At 39.1% G+C, this 14,530-nt stretch overlaps 1 protein-coding gene across 1 annotated transcript in view; it reads right to left on the bottom strand.

The window, feature by feature from the left end:
* The window catches only part of LOC126101173 (uncharacterized), a 378,608-nt gene that overhangs the window by 100,462 nt on the left and 263,616 nt on the right, over nucleotides 1-14,530 (bottom strand). Inside the window, exons 18-22 of the mRNA XM_049911872.1 lie at nucleotides 13,220-13,357; nucleotides 5,777-5,962; nucleotides 4,124-4,295; nucleotides 3,622-3,717; nucleotides 2,050-2,231 (exon numbers count right to left, since the gene is read on the bottom strand). Of these exons, the coding sequence (XP_049767829.1) occupies nucleotides 2,050-2,231; nucleotides 3,622-3,717; nucleotides 4,124-4,295; nucleotides 5,777-5,962; nucleotides 13,220-13,357 (774 nt within the window). The remainder of the gene's footprint in view (nucleotides 1-2,049; nucleotides 2,232-3,621; nucleotides 3,718-4,123; nucleotides 4,296-5,776; nucleotides 5,963-13,219; nucleotides 13,358-14,530) is intronic.

Here is a 14,530-nt window from a genome sequence, read left to right on the forward strand (position 1 = left end):
AACCATTCTCTCTCTTCGCTTCATTACAGTCTTTATCAGATACTCCACTTCACTGAGTTGTTAAAGGAAAGTTCATTATTTACTTGATTAATACATTTTTAAACAATGTCCTGTATCCCACATTCCAAAAGCTCCTAATAATTTCATTCCATTTCTGTCTTGCACAATATCCATGTTTCACAGACGCAAAGAGCTGTACTATAAAACTAGCTTTCAGTGAATCTTTTTCTGGTCTCAGGATTTACATTTTTTTGCAGCTAGTAGCTGACTTTTTACACAGAGTCATTTTGCCTCAAGCAATCCTTTCTTTATCTGTTTTATTTCACAGACTGTAAAAATCACACACATGTTCAATATTTTCATGTCCAAGTTTAACATTTAAATAATCAGCATGTCCATCTGCTGTGTTCACCATTCCCTCAGTTTTCATTTTGTTTATGGACCTCTTATAGCACCCAGCAAGCACAAAACTCAATTCTTGTACAATTTCAGCAACCACTATTGTCAAAATGTTTATTTTCTGTCCTCGAAAGCTCCCACACTGATAATTGTACCATACTTCCCTTACCGCTTCTTCCACACATATATTAAATGTCAGTGGTGACAATTAGCAAATCTGCCTCACACCCTTTCAGATTTTGGTCTCTATCCCATTGCATTAGTGCCAGCTTCAAATAAAGAGAATGTATTACTTTTTCGTCCCTGTAGTTGCTATCACATTGTCAAAGAAGACACATCTTATGTTATTCAATATTATCAAAAGCAATTTTCAGGTTTATGAATTCAACTTATGTGTTCCTTTTCTTTTCTCATATAAATATATCCTGTATTATTTTGGTTGCAGTGATACAAATTTCTAAATTCTTCTCACTTTTTCCAAAACAAAAAGGGTCCACTTCAGATCTACTCCTATTACATCCTTTCTTCCAAAAAGCAATCTCTTGAGACTTTTTTTACAAGTGGCGGTACACTGATTTTACCATAGGTTTTACATGTATTCACTCTTGCTTTTCCCAGGAGTAAGCAAGGTACATGATTTTCAGCCTCTCAAGGGACATCCCCTCTTAAATAAATTTCATTTACAAATTTTTGTAATCCTTGATCTACACTTCAGCCTCAAGCCTGGAAGAGATGTGATGGCAATTCCTCAATACTTTGATATTTTTCCCGAGTTTATGCAAAGCTTTTTGAAATTTAGTGATACGAACCTGATCTCCCTTATCATACTGTTTAATGTGTTCTAATTTTCAACTGGCCTAATTACTTCAGGACAAAAATAGAGTTTGTCTGAATAGTGTTTCCATCTTCTTGCCTTATTTTCTGCTTTTATTGCCCAATAGCTAGTTTGTAACTCTAATCAATGTGCTCCTTTCTCTGAGCTCTTTGAAGTTATAGTTTATTAGCCTGTGAGGAGCACATGTACACAGTTTCAGTTTGTATCTATCTTGTGATACCTGTAGTTAACTTTTTCTTCTCGTTTGGCTTTTCTACATTTCAGAGGGACTTGAATAGTTGCTGCTGACTTTCAACAACTCTACACTAGCATCATTTCTTTATTAATTTCTGAGCCTAATCAAATATTCATTGCTGAACCTTTTTTTATATTTTCCAATCCCAGCATTTCTTCTGATGCATTTACTCTCTGAAGAGCATTACAGAAGAAACACTTTTTCAGAGTGGGCGACTGCGCCCCCCCCCCCCCCCTCTCTCTCTCTCTCTCTCTCTCTCTCTCTCTCTCTCTCTCTCTCTCTCTCTCTCTCTCTCTCTCTCTCTCTCTCTCTCCCCCCCCCCTCTCCCTCCCCCCTCCCTCTCCCTGAACATTAAGGTAGTCTATATGCAAATTAGTCCAGTTTCTTTCTCATCCATTTAACATCTGCCAATATTGGCCCCATTACATAGGTATCATCCATCATATTAACAACTCTCTTCAAACTGAAATTGTGTTACAGCAATTTACAAAGGAAGATAGATAAAGAAAAGAAGGACTTCTTTTCACCAGAATTATAGTGCTATTATTTAAATTCACTATCCCATTCATGTTCAGCTCACCTTGTATCCTGGCAGCTCTCCACCTTCACCAGGCTTGGCTCCCTGTGCCATTTTTATCTGGAGATCATCAGCATGTGCTAGGTAAGAGCTTGTAACTCCAAAACGACCACTGGCCACCTGCTTAATTGCTGACCTTTTATTGAACTCAGGATCTTGATTCAAGTATCTGTCAGCATTTTCACCTATTTTTTGGGTAGCCCAAAGTATAAAAAAAGTCAAGTTATCATATTCAAGCACAAAGAAAATATTATATGAATTGATGCATTAAAAATAGACGCACACTATGCACTAACTTCATCACGAAGACAGGTTTCCAGGAACATGCATCCTCCTTATACAAGGGGTGTTCAAAAAGAAATGAGCCGGAGGCATAATTACAGAAACCAGTACCTGTATGTTAGAAGTATCGACCCTGGCTGTTGAGACACTTTTCCCACTGTGACACAAGGTGGTGAATGGTTGCCTCATAAAATTCCTGGGGCTGCGATGTTAACCAGTTCCACACATACCACTGGATGCAGCCGTCCACACAAGCGCAGAAAAGGTTATGCCGACGTTCTTCTTTGTCCAAGATGGCCCCATTCTGACTCACTTCCTGCAGCATGGGAAGACAGTGAATGCCCAGTGTTACTCGCAAACTTTGACCCCCGCGACCAAATCAAAATGACCTGGCAACCTCACCCATGGTTTCATTCTGCTCCACGACAATGCTAAGTCTCATCGGCCAACACAGCTGCAGCAATCCTGCATAAATTCAAATGGGAGGTTCTTGGCCACCCTCCATACAGTCCAGACCTCTCTCCCTGCGATTACGCCATTTTTGGTCCCCTTAAAAAGGCTCCGAGGGACAAACGATTCACCTCGCACGACGATGTCCAGCTGTACGTGCGGAACTGGTTAACATCGCAGCCCCAGGAATTTTATGAGACAGCCAGCCATTCACCACCTTGAGTCACAGTGGGACAACTGTCTCAAAAGCCAGGGTCAATACTTTTAAACACAGGTACTGGTATCTGTAATTATGCCTCCGGCTCATTTCTTTTTGTATGCCCCTTATACACAAATCAACGACATGTAATTGTGAGAACTACAAATAATTATATATGGTACTGGAAATTACCAACTAAAAATTAGCTTTGTTCATATATGATAGCTTTTGTTACCAATAACTAGTTCTCTCACAATGTAAGTGGTATTTTATGGCACATAGTCGACAGCAATTTTTCTTCCCTACATTGTGCATTAAGCAGCAATAGTATTTGAATTAAACTACAAAATTTATTTGCAAATTTAATTTAATATGGCTGTATGATCGTCGGTAGTGTCTGTTCCTTTAGACATCCTTGCACTGCATTAGACTATACAGACACTGAACAATAAAATCATTAGTAATTGTCAGCTTGAACTACATTACATTAACAGTTGAAAAAAAAAACATGATTTTTTACCTTAGCCCCTTCCTCTTTCTAAAGGTAACATTGCATTTCAAAGTACTTAAAAGACACGTAGGCTAAAAACTTCTCTAAAAATGCAAAACATATTCTAAATAATTGTGAACTGACAGCCACTTACCGCCTTCCCCAGTGTTGGATTTAGCTTTTACTCTGTTCATAGCAATAGCCAATGTGGTGTGAGCCTCTAGTGAAATACTCCCAAAGCTCATAGCACCTGCACAGACAGAGCAATAATCAGAATGCAGCAAAGTACAAGAATACATTTATTAATCATTCCATCTACCTTTGTCTATGGTAATGTCTACATTATGATTTGTTATTTCCATTCTAACGTTAATAGATGTCTGAAGTTCACATATTTTCAGTAATGGTAAAACACAGTGCCATATGTCATTAGTTAAAACACCAACAACTGTCCACTCTTGGAACTGTCACAGTCACTACTGCCATATAGCCACTGTTTAAGTGTTATCCTCCTCATCCCCCATTCTCACCCTTAGCCCCAAATTAATCAACATTGATCAATTTATTGATAAAGTAAGGGATATTATTGAAAGGTCATAAAGTAAGCTTTACTAAGAGAAAGTGATATTTGTAATAATACAGAGCAAATGGTTCACCTGTTGCAAATCGCTTGACAATTTCAGAGGCTGGTTCAACTTGATTAATATCAATAGGACTTTCCGATGGTACAAGTTCCAGCTGCCCACGAAGTGTACACGCTCTAACACTTTGCATTGTTGATTCACGAAATTTATCATAAGCACTGCGATTCTTGTTCACAGCAGCTTCCTGTGAATAGAGAAAGAGTTTATTTTTAATTGTATGCAGATACAGTTTCAAGTGTGCCTCTGAGGCAAAGAGGATAATTGTAAGGCTGCAAACCCAAATTTGTAACATTCAACAACCAGTTGGTCCTATAGTTTTTTTTCCATTGCTTATAATTTATTTCAAAACTGGCAGATATTAGTATACCTGAAAATGCATTGTTGCACCACAATTTAGAGTGCATGTTAAACTGTTCCTCTATAACAGGCAGTGTCAGCGTGTCATGCATCCACTGATCAGAGAAATATGAAGACATACCTAGTAAAGCACTATGTCATTCAAATCAACCTTTTAAGTTGAGGAAAACTTTAGATCAGAAAGAATATTACCCACAGAAAGAAGCCCCAAAATCAAACTACAATCAGAACCCAAATTATTTAGAAACAACGGTTTTGTCTACAGGACTGCAGACCGACACAGTATTTCCACATGCTGGGCTGAAAGGTACTTATTGAAAAAGTAGACAAATGGAAGGTAATGGAGACATAACTTCCTCTTATAAAGAGTAAAGGAATTGTAGGAAATTGGATTTTCAAAGTGTCATGCAGTAAAGTCATTGAGAACCAGTGTCAGGGGAGACCACAAACTAGAAAAAAAAGAAACACTGGCAGTGAAATACTAGCAACAGAGGAGATTTGGAAACCTTGAAAGTTAAAAAGTCAGAGTTGGCAGACAATTCAAAAGTAAAGAAATGTTTTTATATGGTTGGGAAAAAATACTGCTCGGATGAAAGTAAACGGAAGAGCTGAGTGATGAAACATAAAGCCTTGTCAATTCTCTTAACACTCCACAGACTGTTTAACAGAATTATGCAGTGGAAAAAGCACTCTGACTGTGTCCGTTCAAATGTTTAATGTCTGGCAAAACTTTTAGACCAACATAAATATACAATGTGGTTTCAAAGATCATATGTCCTTTGAACATACATGTTTCAAGAATGGTGGGACTGTACTCTATAGTGTTGGCAGCTTCTACGATGTAACAATTCATCTGCATACAATATTCCATTGGCTGAAGTAATATGTGGAAAACAAGGCAGAATGAGAAAAGGGGGGGGGGGGTGATTCAGTGGGATACATCTCAGATCAGTGCATGTGTAAACTGTGTAGCCAAAGACTGTAGTAACAGAATAGAGGCCCTTTTGTACAGCCTTTATTCTGTTTCGATTGGGCCACAATGGATTAGTGGATTCTTACACATGAGCTCACATAGTACTTTTGCTAAAGCAGGGTGTACCATAAGTAAAGGTCCATTTTACATTCATTTAGGATTTTAAGGAAGTGAATCCCCAATGTGGGCAATGTATATGAGTAACTGTATAAGAGATGATACTGCTGTTTGAGTAAATAGAAGTGAGGAAGTAATGACCATTCAAGTGAATATCAATGCAAGAAAATTAGCAGAAAGCTGTATGACTACTGCTACTTTTATTTTTTTCCACTTACCTGTAGATTTGCAATGCTTAGAGGATCGTTGATGTGTTTCTCTCCACCACTGCGCCAGTGATATTGTCCTGGGTTACGGAGAACCAACATGTCGGGTGCATGATTCATATATGATAAATTGTGGCGTTCATATGTTTCCTTTGCAATAACCTCAAATGTCACACCACCAATGCGTGACGGAGTGCCCTGCAGATTTAAAAATTCTTCATATATAAGTGTTCACCATTCTTGTAGCTTACATTGGTGGTAACTTTTCATGCCATTATTTATTTAGTTTTCACTGTGTACTAAACTAAGACTGAAACCACATGTGAACTCAACATTTGCACGTTTCCAGTATATCATGTATTTATGGAATGACCACAGGACAAACTGAACAAGATCTGCATTATGTATGGTGTATGATTACACTACCTTTTTAAAATTAAAAAATTTGACTACACATAAGGAAATACAGGGTTCAATGCAACAATGTTATGAAAAGGAAAGTTGCTACTCATCATATAGCGGAGATGCTGAGCCGTCAATAGGCACAACAAAATGACTGTCACAAATTAAGCTTTCAGCCAATAAGGCCTTTAGTGACAGTCTCTTTTTTGTGCCTATCTGCAACTCAGCATCTCTGCTATATGGTGCATGGCAACTTTCCTTTCCATAATATTGAGACTATACATAAGGTCACATGAAAACGAGAAAAACAAACACCATTAAGAAGATAAAGTTCATTTATAATCCAGGTGTGCATTACATACATCATAATTATCCATACCCACATCTTAAAAGTTCAAGCACTGAAATTGTATCACCTTTGTCAAGAATGTGCTCCACAGCAATGAGAGGTACGCAAAAAATAGCCAACACATTTTTCAGTTTACTGGTAGATACTTGGATTGGCAAATTCAACAGTGGTCTTACGTGTCCCCAAGTCTAACCTCTGTGGGTTATGACTACACCCCCTCTCTTTCTCAAGTTTCACTTTCACTTTTGCATGACCTACTCAGTAACAGCAATGGATGTAAAATCCCTCTCTATAGTACTTACTGCACTCGTACATTCTCCCTCCCGCAAATTTATACCCTTTCAGTGACAATTTTGTGATACATTTCTGCAACTCAGAGATATACACTATGTGATCAAAAGTATCTGGACACCTGGCTGAAAATGACTTACAAGTTTGTGGTGCCTTTCATCATTAATTCTGGAATTCAATATTGTGTTGGCCCATCCTAAGCCTTGATGAGAGCTCCCACTCTCACAGGCATATGTTCAATCAGGTGCTGGAAGGTTGCTTGGCGAATGGCAGCCTATTCTTCACAGAAGTGCTACACTGAGAGACGTATCGATGTCAGTCTGCGAGGCCTGGCACGAAGTTGAGATTCCAAAACATCCCACAGGTGTTCTACAGAATTCAGTTCAGCACTCTGTGCAGGCCAGTCTATTACAGGGATGTTACTGTCATGCCACAGGCCGTGCATTATGAACAGGTGCTTGATCACGTTGAAAGATGCAATCGCCATTCACAAATTGCTCTTCAACAGTGGGAAGCAAGAAGGTGCTTAAAACAACAGTGTAGGCCTGTTCTGTGATAGTGCCATGCAAAAAAACATGGGGGGTGAAAAAACACGACCACGCCATAACACTACCGCCTCCATATTTTACTGTTGGCACTACACACACTGGCAGATGACGTTCACCAGCCATTTGCCATACCCACACCCTGCCATCAGATCGCCACATTGTGCACCGTGATTTGTCACTCCACACAATGTTTTTCTACTGTTCAATCGTTCACTGTTCACGCTTCTTACACCAAGCGAGGTGTCATTGTCATGTGTGGTTTATGAGCAGCTGCTCAACCTTGAAATCGAAGTTTTCTCACCTCCCGCCTAACAGTAATAGCACTTGCAGTGGATCCTGATGCAGTTTGGAATTCCTGTGTGATGGTCTGGATAGATGCCTGCCTATTACACATTACGACCCTCTTCAACTGTCGGCGGTCTCTGTCAGTCAACAGATGGGGTTGGCCTACACACTATTGTGCTGTACGTGTCCCTTCACATTTCCACATCACTATCACATCAAAAACATTGGACCTAGTGACGTTTAGAAGTGTGGAAATCTCACATACAGACGTATGACACAAGTGACATCCAATCACCTGACCACATTCAAAGTCCGCGAGTTCTGCTCTCTCACGATGTCTAATGACTACTGAGGTCGCTGATATGGAGTATCTGGCAGCACAATGGACCTCATATGGAAAACGTATGTTTTTAGGGGTCACACACACACACACACACACACACACACACACACACACACACACACACACACACACATCACACACACACACACACACAACGTAGTTTATTTCAGAAAATCTTATACAAGTTGAACTACTTTAAATGAGTGTTTCCTACAGCATTTTTTTTTCTTCATTGTGTTGTAGTGCTTTTTTGACATTACCAAAATTTTGATTGCATGGCCAGTACAAATACCCAGGTATCATGAAGTAATGCTTCATTTCTCATAAATATATCATTGTGGATGAATCATAAATTGGCCAGAAAAAAAAAAAAACAAATTTTTGTTATGGTGAAACCAGTGAAAACATTGCAGTCCTTCTGTTCTTAATATTTGCATTTGACAGGTAATGAGGAAAAACCAGTTGAAAACTCTTAAGATATGGGTTCTTCAATTCCTTCATCCCATAAACACATGGTTGTATTCCCAGTCTTAATGTTGTGTAATGTAAGTGGGTCTAAAGCTTCCTTTTGTAAAACTGTATAACGGTTATAGCTCTTAGGAGTTGGTATGGCCCAAATGTGTCTCGTCTTGTCGGATGTTGGAGAAACATAGTTGATGGATTTTTTTCCCAACTCAGGTACAACTGTTCATCTTTTTACAACTTCTTCAGTTCTTCCAAATTCTGCTGACCACTGTCATTTGGGTTTCTGGCAAATTTTGATTATGAAAAACAAGAATAATATTGACTATGACAAATTAGTAAGTACCTCATCTGGGAGGTGAAAACCCAATATTAAAATGGGTGGGTGTTGAATCTGTTGAGCAAAATTGTTTGGAAATAGATTAAAAAACCTATGTAATTTTAGGTTAGCCACTGCACAGAGTTCACACAGAGTATTCAGACTGGGATAGAAGTTGTTCTCTGAAAGGAGTTTTTGCCAAACTGTAGCAGTTTAGAAGAACGGGCAATGGAGTAATGTGGAGATAGATATTTCACTGCCATTGCCACTGCCACTGTTTCTTGTATCTTGTTTTGTACAGATGAAGTGCAATATGTCTAACATCAACACTCTGGGTATTCATTTGCACCTGGTAGCTAATGCAACATAATTTTTAGCTAGACTTTCCTTTAAAATATGTGTTTTTCACATCACTGGTTCTTGAAGTTTAGATAAGTATGAGTTTTGTTGATTGTGATCCCCCACAAACAAGAAGATGTCAAAAACAAATTGCGTTTTGTAATGACCTAACATGTCAAAATAGACACAGGAACAAGGTTCACAATATGACTGTCAGGCCTGTTTAGTTTTGTTTTTTTGAGATGCATACTCTTGCCCCCCACCCCTCTCTAATTTCTCTTTGAGTATGTTCCGAATTTTTTTTTTTTTCATCAGTCTACTGACTGGTTTGATGCGGCCCGCCACAAATTCCTTTCCTGTGCTAACCTCTTCATCTCAGAGTAGCACTTGCAACCTACGTTCTCAATTATTTGCTTGACGTATTCCAATCTCTGTCTTCCTCTACAGTTTTTGCCCTCTAAAGCTCCCTCTAATACCATGGAAGTCATTCCCTCATGTCTTAGCAGATGTCCTATCATCCTGTCCCTTCTCCTTATCAGTGTTTTCCACATATTCCTTTCCTCTCCGATTCTGCGTAGAACCTCCTCATTCCTTACCTTATCAGTCCACCTAATTTTCAACATTCGTCTATAGCACCACATCTCAAATGCTTCGATTCTCTTCTGTTCCGGTTTTCCCACAGTCCATGTTTCACTACCATACAATGCTGTACTCCAGACGTACATCCTCAGAAATTTCTTCCTCAAATTAAGGCCGGTATTTGATATTAGTAGACTTCTCTTGGCCAGAAATGCCTTTTTAGCCATAGCGAGTCTGCTTTTGATGTCCTCCTTGCTCCGTCCGTCATTGGTTATTTTACTGCCTAGGTAGCAGAATTCCTTAACTTCATTGACTTCGTGACCATCAATCCTGATGTTAAGTTTCTCGCTGTTCTCATTTCTACTACTTCTCATTACCTTCGCCTTTCTCCGATTTACTCTCAAACCATACTGTGTACTCATTAGACTGTTCATTCCGTTCAGCAGATCATTTAATTCTTCTTCACTTTCACTCAGGACAGCAATGTCATCAGCGAATCGTATCATTGATATCCTTTCACCTTGTATTTTAATTCCACTCCTGAACCTTTCTTTTATTTCCATCATTGCTTCCTCGATGTACAGATTGAAGAGTAGGGGCGAAAGGCTACAGCCTTGTCTTACACCCTTCTTAATACGAGCACTTTGTTCTTGATCGTCCACTCTTATTATTCCCTCTTGGTTGTTGTACTTATTGTATATGACCCGTCTCTCCCTATAGCTTACCCCTACTTTTTTCAGAATCTCTAACAGCTTGCACCATTTTATATTGTCGAACACTTTTTCCAGGTCGACAAATCCTATGAAAGTGTCTTGATTTTTCTTTAGCCTTGCTTCCATTATTAGCCGTAACGTCAGAATTGCCTCTCTCGTCCCTTTACTTTTCCTAAAGCCAAGCTGATCGTCACCTAGCGCATTCTCAATTTTCTTTTTACAGTCTTCTGTATATTATTCTTTTAAGCAGCTTCGATGCATGAGCTGTTAAGCTGATTGTGCGATAATTCTCGCACTTGTCAGCTCTTTCCGTCTTCGGAATTGTGTGGATGATGCTTTCCGAAAGTCAGATGGTATATCGCCAGACTCATATATTCTGCACACCAACGTGAATAGTCGTTTTGTTGCCACTTCCCCCAATGATTTTAGAAATTCTGATGGAATGTTATCTATCCCTTCTGCCTTATTTGACCGTAAGTCCTCCAAAGCTCTTTTAAATTCCGATTCTAATACTGGATGCCCTATCTCTTCTAAATAGACTCCTGTTTCTTCTTGTATCACATCAGACAAATCTTCACCCTCAGAGGCTTTCAATGCATTCTTTCCACCTGTCTGCTCTCTCCTCTGCATTTAACAGTGGAATTCCCGTTGCACTTTTAATGTTACCACCGTTGCTTTCCTGTATGCTGAGTCTGTCCTTCCGACAATCATATCTTTTTCGATGTCTTCACATTTTTCCTGCAGCCATTTTGTCTTAGCTTCCCTGCACTTCCTATTTATTTCATTCCTCAGCGACTTGTATTTCTGTATTCCTGATTTTCCCGGAACATGTTTGTACTTCCTCCTTTCATCAATCAACTGAAGTATTTCTTCTGTTACCCATGGTTTCTTCGCAGCTACATTCTTTGTACCTATGTTTTCCTTCCCAAATTCTGTGATGGCCCTTTTTAGAGATGTCCATTCCTCTTTAACTGTACTGCCTACTGCGCTATTCCTTATCACTGTATCTATAGCGTTAGAGAACTTCAAACGTATCTCGTCATTCCTTAGTACTTCCGTATCCCACTTCTTTGCGTATTGATTCTTCCTGACTAATGTCTTGAACTTCAGCCTACTCTTCATCACTACTATATTGTGATCTGAGTCTATATCTGTCCTGGGTACGCCTTACAATCCAGTATCTGATTTCGGAATCTCTGTCTGACCATGATGTAATCTAATTGAAATCTTCCCGTATCTCCCGGCCTTTTCCAAGTATACCTCCTCCTCTTGTGATTCTTGAACAGGGTATTCCCTATTACTAGCTGAAACTTGTTACAGGACTCAATTAGTCTTTCTCCTCTTTCATTCCTTGTCCCAAGCCCATATTCTCCTGTAACCTTTTCTTCTACTCCTTCCCCTGCAACTGCATTCCAGTCGCCCATGACTGTTAGATTTTCGTCCCCATTTACATACTACATTACCCTTTCAATATCCTCATACACTTTCTCTATCTGTTCATCTTCAGCTTGCGACGTCGGCATGTATACCTGAACTATCGTCATCGGTGTTGGTCTGCTGTCGATTATGATTAGAACAACCCGGTCACTGAACTGTTCACAGTAACACACCCTCTGCCCTACCTTCCTATTCATAACGAATCCTACACCTGTTATACCATTTTCTGCTGTTGTTGATATTACCCGATACTCATCTGACCAGAAATCCTTGTCTTCCTTCCACTTCATTTCACTGACCCCTACTATATCTAGATTGAGCCTTTGCATTTCCCTTTTCAGATTTTCTAGTTTCCCTACCACATTCAAGCTTCTGACATTCCACGCCCCGACTCATAGAACGTTATCCTTTCGTTGATTATTCAATCTTTTTCTCATGGTAACCACCCCCTTGGCAGTCCCCTCCCGGAGATCCGAATGGGGGACTATTCCGGAATCTTTTGCCAATGGAGAGATCATCATGACACTTCTTCAATTACAGGCCACATGTCCTGTGGATACACATTACGTGTCTTTAATGCAGCGGTTTCCATTGCCTTCTGTATCCTGATGTCGTTGATCATTGCTTATTCTTCCGCCTTTAGGGGCAATTTCCCACCCCTAGGACAAGAGAGTGCCCTGAACCTCTATCCGCTCCTCCGCCCTCTTTGACAAGGCCATTGGCAGAATGAGGCTGACTTCTTATGCCGGAAGTCTTTGGCCGCCAATGCTGATTATTTATCAAAATTTAGGCAGTGGCGGGGATCGAACCCAGGACCGAAGACGTTTTGATTATGAATCAAAGACGCTACCCCTACACCACGCAACACTAACTCTGCTGGACAGTGGCAACAGAAAATGCACTACAGAATTCACCCTTGTGAACCAGAATCCCTTAGATTTTCAAGACTCATTTTCTGTGGGGAAAAAAATGAACTCGGCCAAGAAAAAAAAAAAAACAAAACACACAGGACTGTGGATTGACTTTCCTAAGATTCAGGGTGGTAACAAAATAAATTGGACCAATATTGAGTTTGTCCCTGTAGCTTCCAGTGTGTGTCACATTTTGCTCCCTGGCCAAGAAGTTATAGGGACACTAGATCCAAAGAAGCAAGTTAACATGAAAGTTGAGTGAATATTTATTACCATTTCACAAAACTGTAACTGTCTCAGTACTCTATTGTATCCTCATTACACTATTGGAATCACATCCAATGTACTTTCTACAAGTTTATTTTTAATTATCACTATGTATTAAAAAAATCTCTTCTCATACTTGTAATCAAATATACAAGCATTAGACTCATAAATCATCATATATCATTGGAGAATGCAACCACCACCACTCACCTTGAAACATTTATCAATCACTTCATCTGCAAGGCCAACGGATTCAAAAATCTGAGCTCCTTTATATGACTGTAGAGTTGAAATGCCCATTTTTGCCATGACCTTTGCTATTCCACGATCCATAGCTTCTGAGTAGTTCTAAAGAAAATGATTGAGAATGCACATGTATAAATAACCCACAGATACATATAATACATCATTCTAATTGTCTTTTGAAAACAGAAGTAGACATCTAATCATAACATTCTACAAAATAGTAGCAGCAAAATCCAAAACTAAGACACAGTATCCTTTTTCTATTAATATGTATTTTAACAGCAAAAGTATGAGGACAATTTGAAAATAATTTCAGCTGAAATATTGCTGAGGGAAGAATACGCCTGCCTTCAGTAATTTTTGAGAAGATACCACTGTAACATTATGCCTTCTGTGACAAAGATTTCGAGTGTCCACTGGTATCACAAAAATCACAGACTGTGAACAGCATGCAGTAATATGTTCTATGTGCATTTAAAAAACACAAAGCAGACATTCCCTTTGATGTTTGTACCGTTTAGGTACAGAATGTTTCATGTGACGCCTTTTGCTCTGGGACAAAGACAAATGATATGCAGCATCACGTAAGGAGTGGTTGACCATCATCAGCAGTGCAGTCAAGCAAAAGTGTACAAAATACTTAAACTCAATTATTCACAATCACAAAAGTAATTGTTTACTTGTCATGATAAGATGTGGTTACCCTAATTTTTGAGCTCATTGTGCACTCAAACTTCTTTTTGGCCAACATTTCATAACCATAGAACACATTATGCTGTCACTTATTTCTGCTATGGCATGCAGATGAATGTAACTGGTTTTTTGATCTCTCAAAGTTATAGGTGATAATACTCTAGTCTTCTGCATTAATGGCCAGACAAAATAGTAGTGTATTCTACGTGCTGACAACAAATAACCAGGGAGACATATGAAATGCTACATGAGCGACCTCCCCCCCCCCCCCCCCCTCCCTCCACGTCTCGTCATCTTTCCACGTGAGTTTACAGTCAGACAGTCAGTCTTTCAGCCTAGGAAAACCTAACTGCCGCTTCAGCTTATGAAATCAATCACATTAATCAACTAACAGTTTATAATGAAATGTTAACAAAGTTGTGAACAGCAAACAAATTTTTAAAAAATTCTAGAAATCCAAACAATAGGAAATGATGTGTTCCATTGTAGATTTGTTGTACAACAACTCTTTTTCATATATTGTCATAAAAATTTGAGAACAAATTTCAAATCAGTGCTTTTTCCATCATCATCATCTGTACA

Source organism: Schistocerca cancellata, chromosome 9 (genome assembly GCF_023864275.1).
Source record: "Schistocerca cancellata isolate TAMUIC-IGC-003103 chromosome 9, iqSchCanc2.1, whole genome shotgun sequence".
Lineage (NCBI taxonomy): Eukaryota > Metazoa > Arthropoda > Insecta > Orthoptera > Acrididae > Schistocerca > Schistocerca cancellata.